Source organism: Sorghum bicolor, chromosome 7 (genome assembly GCF_000003195.3).
Source record: "Sorghum bicolor cultivar BTx623 chromosome 7, Sorghum_bicolor_NCBIv3, whole genome shotgun sequence".
In the NCBI taxonomy this organism is placed as follows: Eukaryota; Viridiplantae; Streptophyta; class Magnoliopsida; order Poales; family Poaceae; genus Sorghum; species Sorghum bicolor.
In genome coordinates this window covers 60928265-60949316 of record NC_012876.2, presented here as the reverse complement: position 1 = coordinate 60949316, position 21052 = coordinate 60928265, and the positions used below count along the sequence as shown (strand labels likewise).

The 21052-nt window shown below is 49.4% G+C and overlaps 3 protein-coding genes across 3 annotated transcripts; all 3 read left to right on the top strand.

Moving 5' to 3' along the window:
• On the top strand, positions 1156-3160 carry LOC8058025. The gene is made up of 2 exons (XM_021465719.1): positions 1156-1926; positions 3047-3160. Exons 1-2 carry the CDS (start codon positions 1156-1158, stop codon positions 3158-3160), a joined length of 885 nt encoding a protein of 294 aa, XP_021321394.1.
• LOC8058023 lies at positions 3177-11678 on the top strand. The gene is made up of 3 exons (XM_002445679.2): positions 3177-3994; positions 10705-10773; positions 10942-11678. The coding sequence occupies exons 1-3, from the start codon at positions 3250-3252 to the stop codon at positions 11676-11678; spliced, it is 1551 nt and encodes a 516-aa protein (XP_002445724.2). The 5' UTR covers positions 3177-3249.
• LOC8057839 lies at positions 19161-20136 on the top strand. The gene has a single exon (XM_002445678.2). The coding sequence runs from the start codon at positions 19261-19263 to the stop codon at positions 19987-19989; it is 729 nt and encodes a 242-aa protein (XP_002445723.1). The 5' UTR covers positions 19161-19260; the 3' UTR covers positions 19990-20136.

Below are 21052 nucleotides of genomic sequence, written 5' to 3'. Positions count from 1 at the left end.
TGTTGCAACTGCAAGTGTGGAAAGAGCATTTTCAGTGATGAACTTCATAAAGAACAAACTAAGAAATAGCATGGTGGATCAGTACTTGAATGATTGTCTGGTTACCTTTGTTGAGCAGCATTTTTTTCTATGTGTTGCTAACGAAGACATCATTTCTCGATTCCAAAAGCCGTCTCGTCAAATAAATTTGTAATATTCCTTTGTTAGTTGAAACTTTACAAATATTTTATGTATTAATTGATTTTACTAATGTACTCTGCTCTAGTAATGTTTGCTTTAAATTGATGGATATTTAGCTTTATATATGCCATAATGGTTTGGCTTTGATTACTCTGTACATCCGATTTTCAATTTCTGCGTCCGCCACTGCTATATAGACATGCACAGTAATCTACTCCAGGCACAGAGGCCCACAGCTCTGCATGCATTCTACTCCACAAGGTGACACGTACTCCGATATCCTGTCTCAATGCATGGGATCGGCGGCGGATTCAGTCCAGACACCAGACAGGCAAGAACACACTGCCCTCCCATGATTAGGGCTGGTCGCCGTATCAGGCCAGCACAAAGCCTGATCCACCTTGTCCATCTCAAACGTTTATATATCCAGCACAAAACAACTCGCAAATCGCAGGTACGTACGGCCACCGGATCATACGGATAATCCCGTACCTGATCCGGTCTCGTGCCTCCATTGTCCGTGCGCAACGCCGCGGCAGCTTCCTCCGCCGCCGTCGCCGGCCGTGGAGACGCCACGTACCCTGCTGCCTGCTCTGGTACTACTACGTTCACGCACGCCCAGCCGAACCGACCAACCACTCCCCCAGCGGCGGTTCGCAACCTCCCGACGCTTCCTCGTTCCTAATCGTACGTACGGTCCGTGCGTCGCCGCTGCCGCCGTCGCGGGTGGCACGCCAGCCAGGCCGTGCCCGCCGCGCCCCGGCCGCCGCCGACATGACAGCGCACGGGAAACCTGCCATGTCTGGAACTCTTGATGCCTGCGGCGTTCATGGCCGGCCGTGGTATATATGCGCTCGGCGTGGCGAGTCCACTGGATCAGCTCAAGCACCTGTGCCTGCCTCTGAGAAATCGAGCAGCTCGGACGTACGGACAATACATACTCGGTCGGAGTGAGGTAATCAGTAGGTGGTGGCCATGGAGATGGAGCAGCAGCTGCGCGCGCTGAGGCAGCACGTCCTCGTCGCGTCGTCGTCGTCGTCGTCGTCGTCCTCCTCCTCCTCCTCGGCAGCGGCGATGGCCGGCGCCCTGGAGGGCGTGGCGCGCGTGTACGACGAGCACGCCGAGTCACTGGCGCGGTCGGCCGCGCGCGCCGACCGGGTGGAGGACGAGCTGGAGGCCTCCGTGGCGCTGCTGGACGCGTGCGCCGCGGCGCGGGACGTGCTGGGCGCCATGCGCGCGCGCGCGGTCGCCGCCGAGGCGGCCGCGCGGCGCCGGGACGGGGCGGCGGCCGACGGCGCCGCGCGTGCGTACGCGCGCCTGGCGAAGAGGGCGTGCGCGGACGCCAGGAGGCAGCGCCGCCGCGCCGTCGGCTCGAGCTCGTCGGCCGATGAGGCCGAGCTGGGCGGCGGCCACGCGCTGCAGGAGGCGCGGTGGCTCACCGTCGCCGTCCTGGAGCGCGTCGTGGTGGCGCTGTCCCGGCGTGTGCCCGCCGCGGTCGGCGTCGGGTCGGTGTCGGCGAGCACCTGGTCCACGTGCGTCGCCAGGGCGTTCCGGAAGAGCGCACGGGTAGCGTGCGTGGACGACGCCGGTGACATGGTGGCCGCCGCCTCCTCCTTGTCGTCCAAGAACTCGCAGGACGGCGAGGCGGCGCTGCGGGCGCAGCGAGACCTCAGGGCACTGGTCGACACGATCCGGCAGCTGGAGGACGGGCTTGAGCTGCTGTTCAGGCGCCTGGTGCAGTGCAGGGTGTGTTTGCTGAACACACGCAGCTTTTAGTTACAGAAGCTGCGGAAACTGCACACTCTTTCATCAGAGCTTGAGACTACAAGTAGACGTGCTTGTCGTAGATCTGATAGGACTAGGACAGATGATCTATGTAAAAAATTTTGACACTTGGGTGCTCCATGCATGAAGGATTGATTAGCACTATTGGAAAGTTGAGTCATTCATGCGCTCTCAGAATGTTAGTGCTTATATCATATCTCTCAGTGTCTCATGCATCATGGATCATCACAAAACAGATAATTTTTCACTTCTCTTACGTAAATTGTAGTGTCACTTTCATGTTTGTTATGTATCTATATATATCATATACATAAGCTTTTTATGGAGGCTGTCACTTATATGTGGTGTGAAAGACTTCTACACTTCAATCCAACCAAAAAAAAAAATCCTAAGAGAGAAGAAAACAACACACAAGTCATGCCTCCCTCACCGGCCGTTCAAGGTAAAGTTGTGCATTTTTCCTGTATCAACATGACATCGAATTAAACAGGGGCAACATATCATGAACAACAGACATTTTTTTGGTAGAGATTGTTTCTATGTCAGTTGGTTACTTACTTCACCAAACAAAATGCACATCAGCACGTTTGGCGTAACATGGATCAAATTGGAGGTTTTCAGACAACCTGCCATCATTTACGATACAAGGAATAAATCATCAAGGACTCAAGTTCATGCACGTACTGTCATGGCAGACTGATTTTGATGCTGGAATGCTGCTGCCTGTTGATTGACGGGCAAGGAAACCGTGCATCCACGCTGCATGCTGAACAGACTGAACTCAGGCGGCGCTTGAACCAGACTGACATTGCCCAACATGGCACCTTACCAGGTGAGTACAAATGGAGGATCCTGCCTCGGATCGCACAAGCATGCCGCGACACCGATGAACCTTCCATGAACTTGAGGTTCCAGGACATCCACTGGACAGACCCCAACCCAACAGCCCATCAAGCCCCTCACGCGTGCACTCTACTCTGCTGGCGACGCATCCAGCATGACAACCCAGCCCATGTTAGTTCGCCACACAATCTGAGTGAAGAGCATCTTCTCTGTCTGTTCCCTGCAAATCTGCAATCAGGGTGCTGTGCTCACGGAGGTTCCTGCCCTCCTTCCCGTGCCAGCCAGCAGCACCGTACCATCCTCTCAACCTCTGCCTGACTATAAGAAAGGCAAAGGGAGAGCAACAGCATGATCCATCATTGGTCATCTTCTCCGTGTTTGCCTATCTCATCTTCCTCCTCATCAACACCAAAAGACAGCTCCAAAAATTCCCTCCCAAACATGGCCGGACATCAGCGATCGACGAGCTGGCCGTCCATGGCTCATGCTCATCCCAACAAGACCGAGATGCAAGAAGCTCTGCAAAGCATAGCCTCTCTCATGTCTACGCCGGCGGCGGCTACCATGGAAGTGGTGTGCGACGGTCTGAGGAGGCTTGGAGACGTGTACAGCCACATCGACGAGGCCATATGCCTGCATAGCAACCACAACCAGCTGGTGCGCGGGAAGAAGAGGCTGGAGGAAGAAATGGAGAGGTCGCTGCAGGTGCTGGACCTCTGCAGCACCCTGCAAGAAACCTTCAGTGACCTGAAGATGACGATCCAGGAGCTGCAATTGCAAATGGTTCTGAACAGAGGCGACCTCCCGGTTGCTCAGACCAAAGCTCAGTCCTACGCCCGGCTGGTGAAGAAGGCCAAGCACCAGCTGAAGAAAGCTGCCGGCAGCAAGTCTACGTCTTCGTCGTCCCATGACGATGCGTGGCTGGTCAGTTTGTTGACCACGGCGAGAGGAATCACTGTCTCGGCCCTCAGATCTGCAGTGGAGCTCCTGGCGAAGCAAATGGCGACCTGTGGCGCGAGCAAGTGGTCGCTGATCACCAAATCGATGCAGAAGAGGAGAGTTTCGTGCGAGGAGGTGCAGTTGCAGGCACTGGAGTTGGGGATTGTCGACCTAGAGAGTTCAGTTGAGAACCTTTTCAGAAGTCTGATCCAGACCAGGGTTTCTCTTCTCAACACTCTCAGCTTGTAGATTATTCTCCACTGGTGGTGCACTGTGATTGGCATCCGAGTTTTGTAGGATCTGTCAGTCAGCATGAAATTTTGTACATCAGAATATATAGCAGTAGACACCATTTTATACACATGGTTCTGTCATCTGGAAAATGAAATTGCATAGTTCCTGACTTCCTGTGTTATCTATCCACGCATTTTTGCTGCCAAACAGTTATGAACTAGAGTGACCCGAAGGCTAGAACTACCCATTGGGTACCCACTTGTCCACTTGCATCACTAACTAGCAGGTCTACTTGCATCACTAACTAGCAGGCCCCTTTGAACAAGTTCCTTCCTCATGTAAGGCATTGTTTGAATGTTGTCAGATTCACCTCAATGCACATTATCTTCGCTAGAGTGGATTGGTGTAGAATACTTGAACTAAATTCTACCTCAATCCAACCCAACACATGTGGACTGATGCAAATCTGTCCGTCAGAATTTATACCCAATAAAGAAATTTACCTTAACAGTTGTTGCTTGTTCCCTAGATAATCAAACCCTACAGTATCCTAACTGGTAGAATGGATTTCATGTACTCCCTTCGTACCTGTTATTTTTTACGTTGTGGGCTGGTGAGAGGAATCCGCAAAGCTTGACTTTGCCCAGCCGCATACTTCAATATGGACGCAATTGCCCCTGCATGTGCCTCGCCGCCCGCATGCGACTGCTCGGCTTCACCCATAATTAATTGTGCTACCTTGCGAGGTTGGCTTTGTCGCCAGCACGCTCACACGCAAGCCAAACCCGACGAGCGCGCAGGGCCAAATTCATGCTAGCAAGCGCATGCATGGAAGAGTGCCATGCAAAATAATAAAAAAAAAGAGTGCCATGCAAAATAAAAATGGCTTGGCAAATCAAAAAATAAATATCTCCAGGGGAGTTGAATTGGCAACCTCCGTCTCAAGACATAAAGGTCTCACCAATCGAGCTATACTAGACTATTGTAAAGGAAACACACGCAGCAGCGCTTTTTAATAGGAGCAAAGCAGGAAAACTAACCTCTAATTAATCACTTCTTGGTTACCACAATCCTGTCCTAAACGTCAACTAATTCAGGTATAGAGGAAGTATAGTTTTACCCACTTACTAGTCAGTTTGAGTGAGTTTAATATATATGTATGGTTACCTCAATATAGACACTACTCTTATTATATTTTTAGATTTTTTTCCCAATGAATTTAATATATGATATGGTTACCGCAATATAGACAGCTGTATATAGATAGTCAAATGGGCAGCACTGCCTAAGCATGTATGAGCCACAACCTGACTATTATCGGCTTAGGCTCGATCAACCCTTCGTTTTGTGGCATCCCAGCCCACGTATTGTGCCTATGGCCAGGCATGGCTCTACAAGGGTCGCCCGGTGGCATGATTAGCCCACTGTGTTCATGCTAGCCTACAGTCCTATATATAATCATACAATCTCGAGAGCACAAAAAACACAAGTTTTACCTCTACTTTTCAAAACAACTCAAATATTTAATTATTCAAGACAACGTACTTAGATCGGACTTACTCACAGTTTATTTAGTCTCATAGTTCCTAGTGATGGACAAAACCATCTAGATTAAACCTAAGCAAGGAGAGAGATATGGCATTAGAGGCAAATGGTCAGTATCACTAGTTGAACGAACAATCAAAGTTTTATGGCAGTAATTACAATTAGTAGAGACTCTAACTTGACTGTCATTGCGCACTCAAACAGTTCCTCCAAGTCAGCCCATACCTTAGACCTCAACTCTTGTTGCTGATCTCAAGGACATTTTTTTGAAGAAAGGTTATGCAGCTTGCTCCCCAACAAAGCCGTGAGGACATTGGTTGCTACGTTCGGGATGAGAGGACATGTTGCTTGTTGATTTTTTTAGTTGTGGAAACATACCATGCATGATGTATTTGTGTTTTGAGGGCACAATTTGTTGTTTGTTCCATGTTTAGTGATAGGAGATGGAAGAACTGGTAGAGGGACTTGAGGGAACCAATGTCCATGCTACTCGGCATCAACTCAATCTGCTTTCATACTCACCCATCTTGCCAATATGGTGGCTAGTGGTGCTAAGACATCAAAAGGGCTTCAAGAAAGTCCACCTCAATTCATGTGCTAGGTCTATCAATGACAGGTTCAGCACCATCGCTCTTGTGAGCATATCAAGAATCATTTGAAAACATTGGTCAAGGAAAATTTCAAAGATAACTAGACTTAGGAAGTTGAGTGCTCTAGTTGGGATGAAGACAACTTCATCATTACACTTGATGCTAAGCACTACAATAACTATGTTCTGGTATGTTCACAACTTCTTGTCTAGCATGCTGACATTTGGTGCTTGCTGAATTTTCAATTTCAAACTCATACTTTGGTGCTTGTTGATTTTTATTTACATGGTAGGATCACAAGCAAGATGTTGATATTTCAACAAACCTATAGAGCACTTTGCTAAGATGCAAACAATATTTGGGAATAGCATGCTACGGAAACTTTGCAAAGGACTCAAGTACAACTTTGGTACAGAAGATGGGAGAACTAAAACTAATGATGTTGTTGCACATGATCTAAGTGATGGGACTAACATCCAAGATAATCATAGGGCAACATCTTCTACAAGCAAGACCAACAAGAAGGCCAAGATAGCTGAGACCAAACAGGATGGGTTGATTGGTGCATTCAAAAGTGTTGTAACGACCTTGCTCATGCTATAAAGATGATGGCTAAACTAGAAAATGAGTTGGCTACTACACACCTATTTGACCAATCGAAAAGCCTTCCAGGGTTTGATAAGACCCATATATATCATTCCACTTTGCTTATTTTCGTGGCCAACCCTCACATTGCTAAAGCATTGTGCTACCTACCATTTGAGCACAAGCTAGATTAGGTTGCTATGTTCATTTGTGAGGAGTTCCTGGGGCAGTGAGAGTGATTGGAAAAGTAGGATGTTTCTTTTGGTGTTAAACATATTAGGAAGGCTAGGCCTTGATGTATAGTATGCCAAACCTTGACCTTACTATGTTATTTATGACTTCCGCTTATTTATTGTAAGTCTTAATCTTTCTATATATGTGTAAGACTTGAAATTGATGTAATGTGTAAGCCTTGGACTCACTATATTGTGTGTAAGGCTTAATCGATGTACTATGTAAGCTTTAGACTTGCTATATTATGTAAGTGTGGGACTCGTTATTAATTCTAAGGCTAAACATCTTTATTATGACATTAATCGATGCATGCAACTCTCTCTTCATGACAAGCCAAAATTATCATGCACATGTCAATTTTATAATGTATATATTTTGCATGACAATTTTGTTTCCAGCTATACATACATTTAAAATTCAAAATGGTTTGGGAATTGCAAGTGGGATTTACCATTAAGATGAGTCTTACAATGGATGGGTTAGTCTTGGCAGGGAGGTCACCATATTCTATATCCTTTCTCTGACCCACTATCCAAACAAGTGATGGGATTATTCCATTCCCCTTAATTTCTCCAATTAAACATAAAACAGAAACAATCTCATCCCAACAACCAAAGAAAAAAGTTGGGTTCGTCCCATCCTAAAAATTAGAAATAAAATTATCTAGTTCCACTTTGTCTCGAAACCAAACACATGCCAAGTGACCTAGTGCAGCTTGTTGGGCCAAAAATTACATACCAATTGCTGGGCTAATTGGGCCACGACTAGGCCCACCCTTGACTCGTGCAAAGTAAATTTTATCTCTAATAGTTGAGACATGTCCGATCAATTGGCTCGCTCATTTGATGTTAGTTGCAGTATATATTAAACTGCAGGTGCAACTTGTTTGTAACTTGCTTCACTCCACAAGAAGGGAATGCAGCAGCAGCTGCACCTGCGCGTAAGGTCAGGACGGGGCAGCAAAAGCATTGATGAGGCTTGTGGCCCACGCACCCAAAACGGCCACCTTAACGAATAAAAATCCCATCATACCTTCCCAATTAGATTTGGATTTAGTTCCTCGACCACAAATGTTAAACCCCCGCCTACAATTTAGGTTTCTCTCTTTTTCTTTAGGTTTTTAACTATTAGATCTAGATGGATGAACGTTTTTTCAAGTACTATAAATTTTGTCTTATTTTGCACTAGCGGCCCTTTTTTTTGGCGAAACAACAAACATTGTCTCTATATATAACATGCATAGTCAGAAGTTATCTAAATTGGAACCATAAAGACAAAGAAGTGCTGTCTCTATCTAGCATGCACTAATGTAGGCCTTGTTTAGTTCCTTGAACAAGTCCACCTTTCACCTTTCACCTGGGACGCCGGACACTTTGGCCTGGAGGTTTGCTGCGTCACGGCAGTACTCTGCTGCATCCGCCTATGGTGCAATATTCTTGGGGTGTTCCACACCTCTAGGAGCTCGCCAAATCTAGAAAACTTCGGCACCGCCTAAGGTTAAGTTGTTCTTCTGGCTGGCTTTGCACAAGAAGTGCTGGACAGCGGATAGGAGGTGGCGCCATGGGTTTCAAGAGGACAACCTCTGCATCTTTTGTGATCAGTCGCCTGAGACCTTAGATCATATTGTGTTGGGCTGTGTTTTCAATCGCCAGGTTTGGTCCTCTTGCCTAGAAAGGTTCCAGCTGCAGCACTTAATCACATTACAAGAACAAGACGTTATGGCTTGGTGGACCGATTCAAGGAAAAGGCTTCCTAAGCACATCCGTCGAGGCTTCGACTCTCTTTTCTTCATCGTCGGTTGGAACCTCTGGAAGGAGCGCAATGCGAGAACTTTTGATAGATCGTCTCGACAGCCGGCTGTTCTTCTGCAAGCTATCCTTGACGAAGCAGCACTCTGGGTGGCTGCCGGTTTCAGGGCGCTCGGGGCGTTGCTGGCCTCGGGATAGTAGTTCAGTAGTCTTATCTCTTTCTTTGGCTTTGTAACTTGCTTTGGTCTGGCTTTGTTCTGCGACGGTAATCTGTGGTTTACTGTCTTCGGCTTTTGTTGTAAAACTCTTAACCCTTGCTTAATGAAATACATGCAGCGCATGTTCTCGAAAAAAAAGAATAAAAAGTTTTTGGGTTCTGTAGCACTTTCGTTTGTATTTGATAATTATTGTTCAACCATGGACTAACTAGGCTCAAAAGATTTATTTTATAAATTATAGGCAAACTGTGCAATTAGTTATTTTTCTATCTATATTTAATGATCTATATATGTGCCACAAGATTTGATTTGAAGGAGAATCTTGAAAAATTTTTAGATTTTAGGTGGAACTAAACAAGGCCGTAGTATACTTTTACTGACCAAGTTGCCCATTTGAACAAGTGCTCTCTATGTGGCATGCACGATCAGAGGCTACCGAAACTGAATCCACAAAAGGCATTACTTGTTTTTTTTTTGAGGAAACTGGAAACAAAAGGCATTACTAGAACACTGAAACCTACAGGCTTAAAACTTTTCGAATACTATATCGACAGACAGATACTCTTCTGCATTCATACGCTACTGCCAGCTTACCAATTTATCTCATTACAAAACTGCAGCACGCTCATTAGGATGTTTTCCCTATAAGCTAGTCTCAAATGATTTTATCAGGATATCCTAATTATACCTGATGTTAAACGTGGACCATACCTTCATCGAGTCGATAGACGATACTCGTGCGCTTACGTGGTTGTCCTTGATGTTTTCTGCTGTTAGTTGAAACATGCCAGCTCTGAGAGGTTGAATTATCAGCAGACCAGGCGCATAACTCTAAGAACGGGCACGCCAGATAGCCTTGCATGGAAATTTGAGGAAAATAGCGAATACACAGCATCCTCTGCTTACCACGCCCAATTTGTTGGTGCAACTAAAAACACCTTTGAGGCACTCATTTGGAAACCTTGGGCGCCACCCAAATGCAAATTCTTTAGCTGGCTTGCGATTCAGAATCGAGTTTGGACTGCAGATAGATTGGAAGCCCGGAGATGGCCAAACCAACGAACTTGCACTCTATGTCGACTCCATGTGGAGTCAGGCCTACACCTGTTCAAGGACTGCAGGTTCACGAAGCGCCTGTGGAAGGAAATCTCCACATGGGCGCAAAACTCCTACCTGCACCCAAGTGCATGGCCGCCAAGCAACACGACCGAGGAATGGTGGATGGCGATATCAAATGCGCCGAGTACAAGTAGGAAAGGCCTACGTTCACTCATTATACTAGCTTGCTGGGAGATCTGGAAGGAGAGAAATGCGAGAGTGTTTGAGCACAGAGAGTCTGCCAATTTTGTGGTACTTCAGAAAATCAAAGATGAGGCGAGGTTGTGGATTTTGGCAGGAGCAAAGCACCTCTCTTCTTGCATCCAACGACACCATCTTCGTTCTGTACCCTAGTTTTTTGAGCTTCTTTTTGTTGCTTTGCTTTGCTTACTTGTCGTCGGTTCTTTTAGCTGTGTATAGAGCCCAGTTGGCTGGGGTTGTATAGTACCTGTCTAGGCGATCTCTTCTTTTTAATACAGCAGGCAGCTCTCCTGCCGGTTCGTTTCAAAAGAATTATCAGCAGACAACACAAACAATTGCTCCCAATCAACACCACGACTACAGTTCTTCCCTTCTTTGTTCATGAACCACAGCCAGATCTAAGAGTAACATAAACCCTCGTGCAGAGTGAATTGTTACCAATAATTCAGACATGCCAGACACACAAACTCACTCATTAACGTTTGTTCAAGTACTAAAATGCAGGTGAACAACAATTTGTCTGGAATTCGGTGGCTTTGCTCCTCAACACCTCACTTCACATGGTTGAACGGTGTACGGATGGTAGTGGCCAAAGATTCTTTCTGTCGTAGGCTCCATTCAGAATTTCAGACCATTGCTCCTGCCATTCTGTTGTATATATACAGAGAGAAGCCTGGGTTTTGAGCACCAACAAACTGCAGTTTGCCCTGCCAAATCCTCTATCCAGTTCTTCATAAGCAGCACCAAAGCTTCACCCTCGAGCAATGGCTTCCCATCTGAGATCCACAAGTTTGCCTTCTAGCCCTCGCTCAAACAAAGCTGACGTCGACCAGCAGCTGCAGAGCCTGAAGACAGCCATGGCTTCATCTTCGGCAACCATTGACACGATGTGTGATGGCTTCAGGAGGCTCGGGAGCCTCTACGCCGGCATCGAGGAGATGGTGTGCACACCAAGCAACCAAGCAAGCCTCTGCCAGACCCTGCAAAGGAAGGCAGTGGAGGAAGAGCTGGAACAGTCACTCGTCTTGCTTGACCTCTGCAACGCCATGCAGGGAAGCTTCATCGACCTAAAGATGGTCGTGCAAGAACTGCTCTTGGCTGTCAGAAGAGGAGATGACGCAGTTGCGCAACTCAAGGCATACTTCCAGATAACCAAGAAGGTGTACAAACAGTTCAAGAAGGTCTGCAAAAAGAGCAGTTCTGATGAGAAGGATTGTAGGGTGGTCAAGCTGCTAGCAGAATCAAGATTGGTCGCTACCTCCGTGCTTGAATGCACATCGTGCCTTCTGTCAAAGCAAATTGAGATGCCCAAACGGTCTCTTGTCTCCAAAGCATTCCAGAAGGGGAAAGTAGTGTGCGACGAGGAGCGATTGCAGGCATTAGAGTGCAGTATCAGAGGTCTTGAGAGCGGAGCAGAGCTTCTGTTCAGGAGATTGATCCAGTGCAGAGTTTCTCTTCTGAATATTCTTAGCTCCTAGATACTGCGAGCTCTAGACCCTTGTGATTGCATCCAACTTTTAAAGGATATGCCAATCATCAGAACAGTTTTGCAGCATGTATATACTTGTGAATATCTATAGAAAATTCACAGAATATCAAAATATAGAAAGTTCTTTGCCAATTCATGTTGTCAATTTCATCATTTATGTGTGCCTGTGATATCATTAATATCCTAACTGAATTGCTTGCTATCTCACACGTCTAAGCAAAACCGTGTGCATTGAGTATATCATCCTTTACAAGCAATAAATACATTTAACCTCAAATTTGCGGAAGCATTTCCAAATTGCAATCCAATTAGTATTTTTTTTTGTTGCAGTAAAGAACTTGACAATATCGATGATAAACACAAAGCGATGCCCAAAAACTCGCTTTGTCACTTCCTTGCACCACGTCCGAGTCGCCTCTGCGTTGAACGTGTTCATGACGCCGTGTTCGTGGTGACGGTCTCCAGTAAGAGGTTTGCTGACGCGTTGGTTCTTGTTGGCGACCTGCTCATCGCCGACGTGCGCCTCTCCTTCCATCCTTCCTTGGCCTCGGCCAGGCGAACCGTGGATGGCCTCCCCCCGTTTCGTGCATCTGCGGGCCCCCTCGTTCGAAAATCCTGCTCCGCAGTGAATGCCTCGGCGCCGCAGGGCATTACACCTCCCTCCCAACCACTCGCAGCTTTCCAGGGCCTTTCTCTGGGAACGGTGCCGCAAAATCTTTTGCGTGTACCGGCTTCTCCCTTCGACGCTGTGTCGGGTACAAGGGGTGCCGCGCGACGTCGTGTCGCATCTACTGCGGCAGCTACGGCTGCCTTCACTGCCCAACGACCCACTTCGTATCTAGAGGCAGCGCTTTGCCCCCCGAAACCTCCCTCCCCGGTTTCAAGACGCCCCTTACCCCTCCCAACCTCCACAACCTGCTTCTGTTGCCTTGCCTCAGATCATCAGGTCAGCGACTGTCGTGACCCTGTTCGCTGCCGTCTGTGCCGTGCGTCCGGCCACAGAAGTGACCGGTGCAAGATGAGGCTCCGTGGGTTGCTCCGTGCGGCAGCGCGTAGGCTTCGCACGCCGGCGGCTGTTCGCGCCCGATCGGCCCCGCCAGCTCTGGACACGCAGTTGCCGGAGGTCCTGCCTGAAGAGCCGCCAAGCGACTACCCTCCGCCGGTGGTCATGCCTGAAGTGCCCCCGAGCGACTACCCTCTCCAGCTGGCACAGCCGGCGCTTGAGAGCCCCAACGAGCGCTCCTTCCGTGCCTCCGCGGCCTTCCTCCCCGAGAACATGCTGCCGTCCTCATCCTCCGAACCGCCTTCGGTGGACGTCCTCAACATGCAGTCCCTGCGGCCGCTCTCCCGTGAGCCAGTGCCGCTAGAGCTGCCCTGCGTCGACAAGTTCGTCGTGGACTCGCCACAGTTGTCGCCCCTGGCCGTAGCCGGGCAGGTCCCCCCTGCGGCCGGTAGCGGTCAGGCCCTGGATCGGGGCGTTCAAATCCGCGCCGACGTCGCTCGTCTCCCCTCGTCGGGGGAGGAATACACTAGCGGTGAGCTGGACTATGCCTCGGATGGTTCGGGTGACTCCTGGCAGGAGGGACGTCCGCGTCACGCCGATGCATGGGTACCCCCTGGGCGCGGTGAGCTTACCGAGCGCCTTCTCTTCGCGTTCATTGAGCCTCCTGTCCCCATGCTCGAGGTGAGCGGTTTCATCCGCGACGCCCTCCGCTCTGTGGCGCCTCTTCTGCCGGTCGATCTGCTCCCTTCTTCAATGGGTGCGATGCTGCTTCGATGTGAGTCCTCGGCGGCTCGCGACTCCCTGCACCTCCTCGGCCTGTCCACCATGGAGGGTCCGTGCTACACCTTCAGAAGCCGGAAGAGACGTCAAATCGCTTCTTCCGTGTGCCCGTCTGGCTCGCATTCGTCTTCGTCATTGGCTTCCCCAATGAACTCTGGTTTGAAGAGAGGATCAAGGATTGCTTCCGTGGTTTTGCCGAGGTGGCCGAGATCGACCCAGTTTGCTTATCTGGGGAAAATTTCGGCCCTCTAAGGCTACTGCTGGAGGTGAATGACCGCCTCGACATTCCCCGCGAGCTTCGTATCTCCTACAGGCGCGGCGTCGGGAGGCTCGGAGCGGTGGCCACTGTGCATCCAATCAGGGTCTGGCCTCGTGAGTTCCAGCTCGACAGCCGGGGCAACCTGGCCACATTCTTCGGCCCGCCCGCGCCGCCGGGCGCTGGACCATCTCTGGGGCCTATGGGCCCAATGACGAGCAACAACTTCGACCTCGGCCGCACGTTTACAGCTTGGCCTTCCCCACCAACGGCACGCCAAGGTTTGCGAGCAACTTGCAGCGGGCTTTCAACCCCCTTCGCTCCTTGGTGGCGTCGGCGGATGTTCAGGTCATGGCGCGGGCGCTGATCCTGGCACGCCTGCTACCTGGAGCCCCGGCCGCCGATGCTCAGGGGGAGGTCATGCCCACGCCTGAGCCCGCACGTGTGTCGCCAGCGCGCGCGCCAGCCTCGCCGCCAGGTCGCGCCCCAAAGCCGCTGATCACCTACCAGCGTCGGCGCCTACGCTCCAAGTTGCAGGTTGCGGCGTGCAATCGCAACTCCAAGGCAGGTGCTGATCTGCATGCCAAAGCCGGGCGCCGCAGCAGCTTGCGCCTGGCTGCCAAGGCGCCTGCTACCTTCATCGACATGACGACCATTGCCGTCCAGCGCAAGGCCCTGCTCAACTCCCTTTCCACCTGCTCCACGTCTCTCAAGAATCATGTCAACAAGCGAAACATGCTGTCGCGCAACCGCCTGCCGATGAATGCGTCCGAGCTGCGCAAGCTGGTGTCGGCCGCCAAGATCGACTCCCCCAGCGCTGCTGCTGGGACGGGTAGCCTGGTGACCGCGAACACGGAATGATCTGCTTCGCCCGGTTAGGGTTCTTCAGCGGCTTCCACTCCCGCGCCAACGGTCGCTGGCCTGCGCTTTGCGAGAGTGCACCTTTCATCTACTTTAGCTGTCTTCGCTTTATTTTTCTAGTTCCTTTCCGGTTCTTTTCCTTCTCTGGGTGTTGTACCTGTTTCAGATGAACTCGAACTCGAACTGTCGTTCTTTTCACGTTGTGTCATGGAATGTAAGAGGCTTAGGCGACTCGGACAAGTGCAAAGTTGTGCGAAACGTTTTTTTGGATGCAAAACCAACCATCATTTGCATTCAGGAATCTAAACTTGCTGATCTCAATTTTTTCAAAGCACAAACTTTTCTCCCGCAACCCTTCTCTTCCTCGCTTGTCGCCGCGCCGGCGGTGGGCTCGCGGGGAGGTATTCTTACAGCCTGGGATCCGGCAATCCTAACCAAAAAATGCCACTTCCTTAACGCCTACTCGATCACCACCTCCTTCTCTTGCAATGCTACCGACCTTGACTTCTTCCTTACTAATGTCTATGGTCCCTCCGACCATGCCTATTCTAATGACTTCCTGCAAAGCATTAGGGAGGTCCAAAACATAGTCTCTGGACCATGGATCTTGCTGGGGGACTTCAATCTGGTTAGAGGTCCCGCTGACAAGAGCAACGGTCAGTTTAATGCTAGTCTTGCTGGTGCCTTCAACCAAGCAATTCAGGACATTCTTGTTTCTGAAATCCCTCTGTCCGACCGTCGTTTCACCTGGTCCAACAATCAAGCCTTTCCAATTCTAGCAAGGCTGGACAGAGTTTTCACAAACGTTGCTCTCGACCTGGCTATTCCTTTGGCCCATCTTTCTTCCCTTCCCAAACCAACCTCGGATCACACTCCGCTGCTCCTTTCCTTAACCTCTAACATCCCTAAGACGGAATCTTTCAAGCTTGACAACTACCTTCTTAAGAACACAAACTTCCTAAGCTACGTAACCTCGGCATGGCAGCAGGCTGCAATTTACAACGACGTGACGGGGCAACTGGTCGCTCGCTTAAAGGCCGCCAGAGCCGCGGCGAAGGTTTGGAAACGGCGTTACAGGGCGCCACCCCAAATCCTTCAAAACTGCAAATTCATTATTCACCTATTTGACTACTTTGAAGAATCAAGAAACCTGTCCAGCTCCGAATTTCAGGTCAGGCAACAAGCACGGGATCGTCTGTATGAGGAGACAAGAGCCAGGGCCGCTTACTGGCGTCAGCGCAGCAAGCAGAAAGCAATCAGCGAGGGTGATGCAAACACTTCATACCATCATGCCCATGCAACCAACCGTATGCGTCGGAAGTTTATCAGATTGGTGAAGGTGAACGATCAGCAGATCGTCAGTCATGCAGGGAAGACCCAGGCACTTTCTGCCTTCTTCAGGTCCATCATCGGGGTCCCTGGTCAAGCGGCTGCGATGGACCTACAACCTCTGTTCGCAGGTCTACCGTCCCCTACAAGTGGTCTGTCAAGGGAATTCTCCGAAGCAGAACTAAAGCAGGCAGTTCACCAGATGAACCAGTTGAGTGCGCCAGGACCTGATGGGTTCGGGCCGGCTTTCTTCAGCGTTGCCTGGCCAACCGTCCGGTCTCAGATGCTGGCCTTCGCCGATGCCTTCTTTCATGGGGTGGCCGACCTGGAGAGGATCAATCGGTCATACATGGTGCTGCTGCCAAAAAAACAGGATGCGGTTGATGTGGACGCCTTCAGGCCGATCTGCCTTCAGAACTGTGCCCTCAAAATCATTACAAAAGCCCTAACCACGAGGCTGCAGCTTGAGATTCCCAACTTGATCGACATTCACCAGACCGGTTTCGTCAAAGGAAGATCGATTTCCGACACTTTCGTTTATGCGCTGGAATTAGTGCAAACCTGCCACAAGCGAAGAAAGCCAGCCATCGTGCTTAAGCTAGACTTTGCCAAGGCTTTTGACACTGTTAACTGGGTGGGGCTGAACTCCGTCCTCCAAGCAAGGGGTTTTGATCACAAGTGGATCGGTTGGATAAACAGCCTCCTTTCGTCGTCCAAGTCTGCGGTCCTCGTCAATGGTTACCCGGGGCCGTGGATCAGCTGTAAGCGGGGATTGCGGCAGGGAGACCCGCTGTCCCCATATCTGTTCATTCTGGTAGCAGAGACACTGCAGCGCATGATCACCAATGCCGTGGAAGTAAGGCACCCGACGGACCTTAATCTTCCCTGCGCAGTTTTACAATACGCAGATGATACTCTCATTGTTTTCAAAGCTGAAACAACTGCAGCAATAAGGTTAAAGGAGATTCTGGACCAGTTTGCAGCCATGTCGGGTCTGCACATCAACTTTGCCAAAAGTACCCTGGTTCCAATTCATGCAGATATACAGCTCGTGGAGCAGTGCGTCCACATCTTGGGTTGCAGCAAAGGAAACTTCCCTCAACAGTACCTCGGGCTGCCGCTGTCGACACACAAGCTACCAGCATCCGCGTTCAGCATCTACATCCACAAGACCGATAAGTTCCTTGCATCCTGGCAGGCTGATTTGCTGAAGCCAATGGGACGGACAGTCCTGGTAAACTCGGTTCTCGACTCCATACTTGTCTACTTGATGAGCTCGCTGCAGTTGCCTGCGTCCGCCTTGCACGCAATGGATAAGAAAAGGAGAGCTTTTCTTTGGTCGGGGGACAAGTCAGGGACCTCGTCTCCGGCCGGGTGTCTGGTCGCCTGGACGAAGGTATGCAACCCCCGTGACCTCGGTGGCCTGGGCGTTAGAGATTTGGGAATCCAAAATATATGTCTGCTTCTCAAGTTGCTGCATCGCCTGCACTGCCCTCTTTCTTCGGCCTGGGCACAATGGGTCCAGAGAAGAGCTTCGGTACTAACCTTAAACGGGGACCTCCACGGCGATCACTGGGGGACCCTGAGGGCCATTATTCCACTGTATCAAGCAATCACTTCAGTCATGCTCGGCGACGGCAAGTGCACCTCGTTCTGGAATGACGTCTGGTTTCAGGATGAACCGCTGGCAGACAGATTTCCAGCACTTTTGTCTCATTGCAACCTAAAGCAGGCTTCGGTGTGGGAAATCAAAACAACCGGTCTTCTGCCAACACTGGTGCCTCGTCTATCTTCCACGGCAGAACAAGAACTGCAACTAGCACTACCGATCATCGATCAGATCAATCTATCTGCAGAACAAGACAAGAGAAGCTCACCTTTCTTCAGACCAGACAACAGTCTTGACAGTGGGGCGCTTTACAAGATGATCAAAGCAAGGGGACAGGAGGACAGTCCAAAGGCGAAATTCGTTTGGAAGAGCCTGGCTCCACCAAGAGTGCAACTGTTCCTATGGCTCCTGACGCAGCGGAAGATACAATGCCGCTTGGTACTCTTGAGGAAAGGAATTGTTGGCTCAGCAATTTGCGAAATCTGCAACGCAGCGGACGAGTCACCGGAACACATTATCCATGGCTGCTGCCTCGGCCGAGGTGTTTGGACAAGCTTGAATCTTCTGTCCATGATCTCAGTGGACATGAATGACCTCCATTCAGTTCAAGCACACTCACCTCAACCGCTCCCAGAGCTGCCATCCTTTGTGGCCCTGATCTGCTGGCAGATTTGGAAAGCAAGAAATGCGAGAGTTTTCAGGAATGAAATGAAAACAGTCTCTCAGGTACTGCAGGAGTGCTTATCTGTTGCCAGTTTGTGGAAGCATCGGTTCCCTGCAAGGAAGAAGCCAGTCGTAGATCATTGGTGCTCCGTTCTAGTAATGGCTAGGGAAGGGCTAGCCTAGAGCCTGGTAGCCAAAGTCTCTTTCTTTAGCAGCGTGGGTTTGCTGCATTGTAACCCTGCTACACCCTTCCCCTCTCCTCTATTTCTCTCTGGTCTCTGTAAACTCTACACTCTCGCGAGCCGTTTCGGGCTAAAATAAATTTTTTCAGGTGGGGATCGCCTCCCCTCGTTGACCCTCAAAAAAAAAACAATATCGATGATAAAAAAGTGATGTCTTTTGTTATAGGCTTCATGGAACTAATTATTTTAGAAGTCATGTTACTCGTCTGTGCCTCATGTGCACATTCCTTCTACAATGGTTCTTGCTATATGCAGCTGAAATATTCCAGCTCAAAAAAAGAAAGCACAAGGTATAACCTTGTGATCAGGATAATTGTTACTACAGTACTAAGTAAATCATCTACTTATTTCACTAACTAAAAAGAATCAGACTAATACATATGACACCAATAATGCCCAGTTAACAACCTGTTAAGCAGCTTAACCTGCACTATATTCAATACCCATCTATCCACAATGATACCATGACCAAATGCAGATTCTTGCTACCACTAACTGAAACATGACAGAGTGTCAGTGTGTCACAGCCATTTTCGAGACGTCTGGTGGCCCAAAGTAACATAAATCACGTGGAAAACCTTGGTAGCGTGGGAATTCTTCCTGCAGCACTGTCATGAGACCACAGCAGACAGCATCTTGGAGACGAAATGGCATGATTATATTCCCTCTGTCCACCACTCAGAAAGATGCTCCCTTATTAGTGCTTCTGGTGTATAAATAGGCCTTCAGGAAAGGATACACATACACGCATCAAACAACACTTTCTCCTATCTTCCCCAACATCTCAACTCTTCACACCTCAGGATCTCCAATACACAATTGCAAACAATGGCTTTCCACCTAAGATCAGTCAGCTTGCCATCCAAGAGGCTCTCCAATGAGGCCGAAATCGAAGCCGAGCTGCAAAGCCTGGAGGCAGCCGTCTCTTCCCCCTCCGCAACCATCGCGGCGATGCGCGATGGTTTGAGGAGGCTTGGAGACGTGTACAGCCACATCGAGGAGATCATCCACTTCCCCAGCAACCAAGCTTGCACCATCCAGCAGAGGAAGGAGCTTGACGCGGAAATGGAGAGCTCTCTTGAGCTCATCGATCTCTGCAACGCCATGCAGGAGAACCTTGCCGAGCTGAAGGCCACCATCCAAGATCTGCTGGTGGTTCTCAGAAGGGGAGACGACGCAAGCATCCAGGCCAAGATCCAGTCGTACATCCGCTTGGTCAAGAATGCGCAGAAGCAGTTCAAGAAGGCCAGCAAGAAGACTACTACCACCACCACCTCTGACAAGGAGGAGTGCAAGCTGGTCAGGCTGTTGCTCAAGGCCAGACTGGTCGCTGCCTCCCTTCTCGACTCGACGCTGTGCCTCGTGTCGAAGCAGGTGGTGATGCCCAAGAGGTCACTTGTCTCCAAGGCGTTGCAGAAGAGAAGCGTGGTTGTTTGCAAGGAGGAGCAGTTGCAGGCACTGGAGTGCGTCATTGGAGATCTTGAGCTTGGGGCAGAGCTTCTGTTCAGGAGGATGATCCAGAGCAGAGTTGCCCTCCTGAACATCCTTAGCTCATAGATTCTCCTCCTCATGTGTAGTCACTCTTAGAATCCTGCGATTGGCCTCTGCATTTTAAAGGATTTGCCAATCTACATACATGTACAGTGCTTGTAGATGTACAGAAAGTAGTGCGATTGAAAGAAAAAACAATTTTGATCCATGCAATTTCTCCTGTTCTGTCATTTATACATGCTTGATGCTTCCTATTTCGGTGATATTTTGAACTGTTTTTTTTCTTTTGGGATGAGCACAGAAGGTAATTATACCAACCGCATGATTATTGCAGCAACAGCAATAATGCGCTGGCCATCCACTAACTTCCACTAACTAAAGGTAGTGAATTTCTTAAAAAGCATGCCCATCTCTATGCCTAATAATGGTCTGATTCTTCAACTGAACATGTGACTCACGCTTGTTTAGTCTTGTGATCAGCACCCAACGATGCCCTTGCCCTGCACACCACGCTGGCTTGCTCCGCATATGCGCTAATGGTCATGTGTCACGGGTACCTCACGTAGAACTGTCGAGAGATTTTTTTTCTAGAAAAAGAAATATGTTAATATTCAGTCTCTGCAGTTATTTTTTATTATAACTCAAGCATTGCCAAGTGCCAACCATATAATTGCAAGCTCATACGTAAAGTTCTGATTTAAAACGAAAAATATAGAAGTTTTAAAACTCAACATCTAGAAAGCAATTCTATTACTAAGGGGCTATTTGGGACTGCTCTGCTTCACGTTTTTCAGCTCCGCACCACGTTTTTTAGCCAAACGGTTTCAGCTTCACACACTCAGTTCGTGGAAAAAGGATGGAGTTGTGAGAGCACGTACTCCACAAACTCTAGATTTTTGTGGAGCAGAGTTTGTAGAGCAGTCTCAAACACTCCCTAAATCTCCAACGGTGCCTCGCAACCACTTCCATTGCGATTGTCTTAAAATTCCTACATCTCATAATTAACTTGACGATCCTCCTCCTTCCAAAATAGGAACTATACATAGTGCCGACCCTAAGGGGAGGGTAGGAGGTGCGACGGCCGAGGGCCCTCGTGGGATGGGAGCCCAAGCCTAATAAGTATACGATA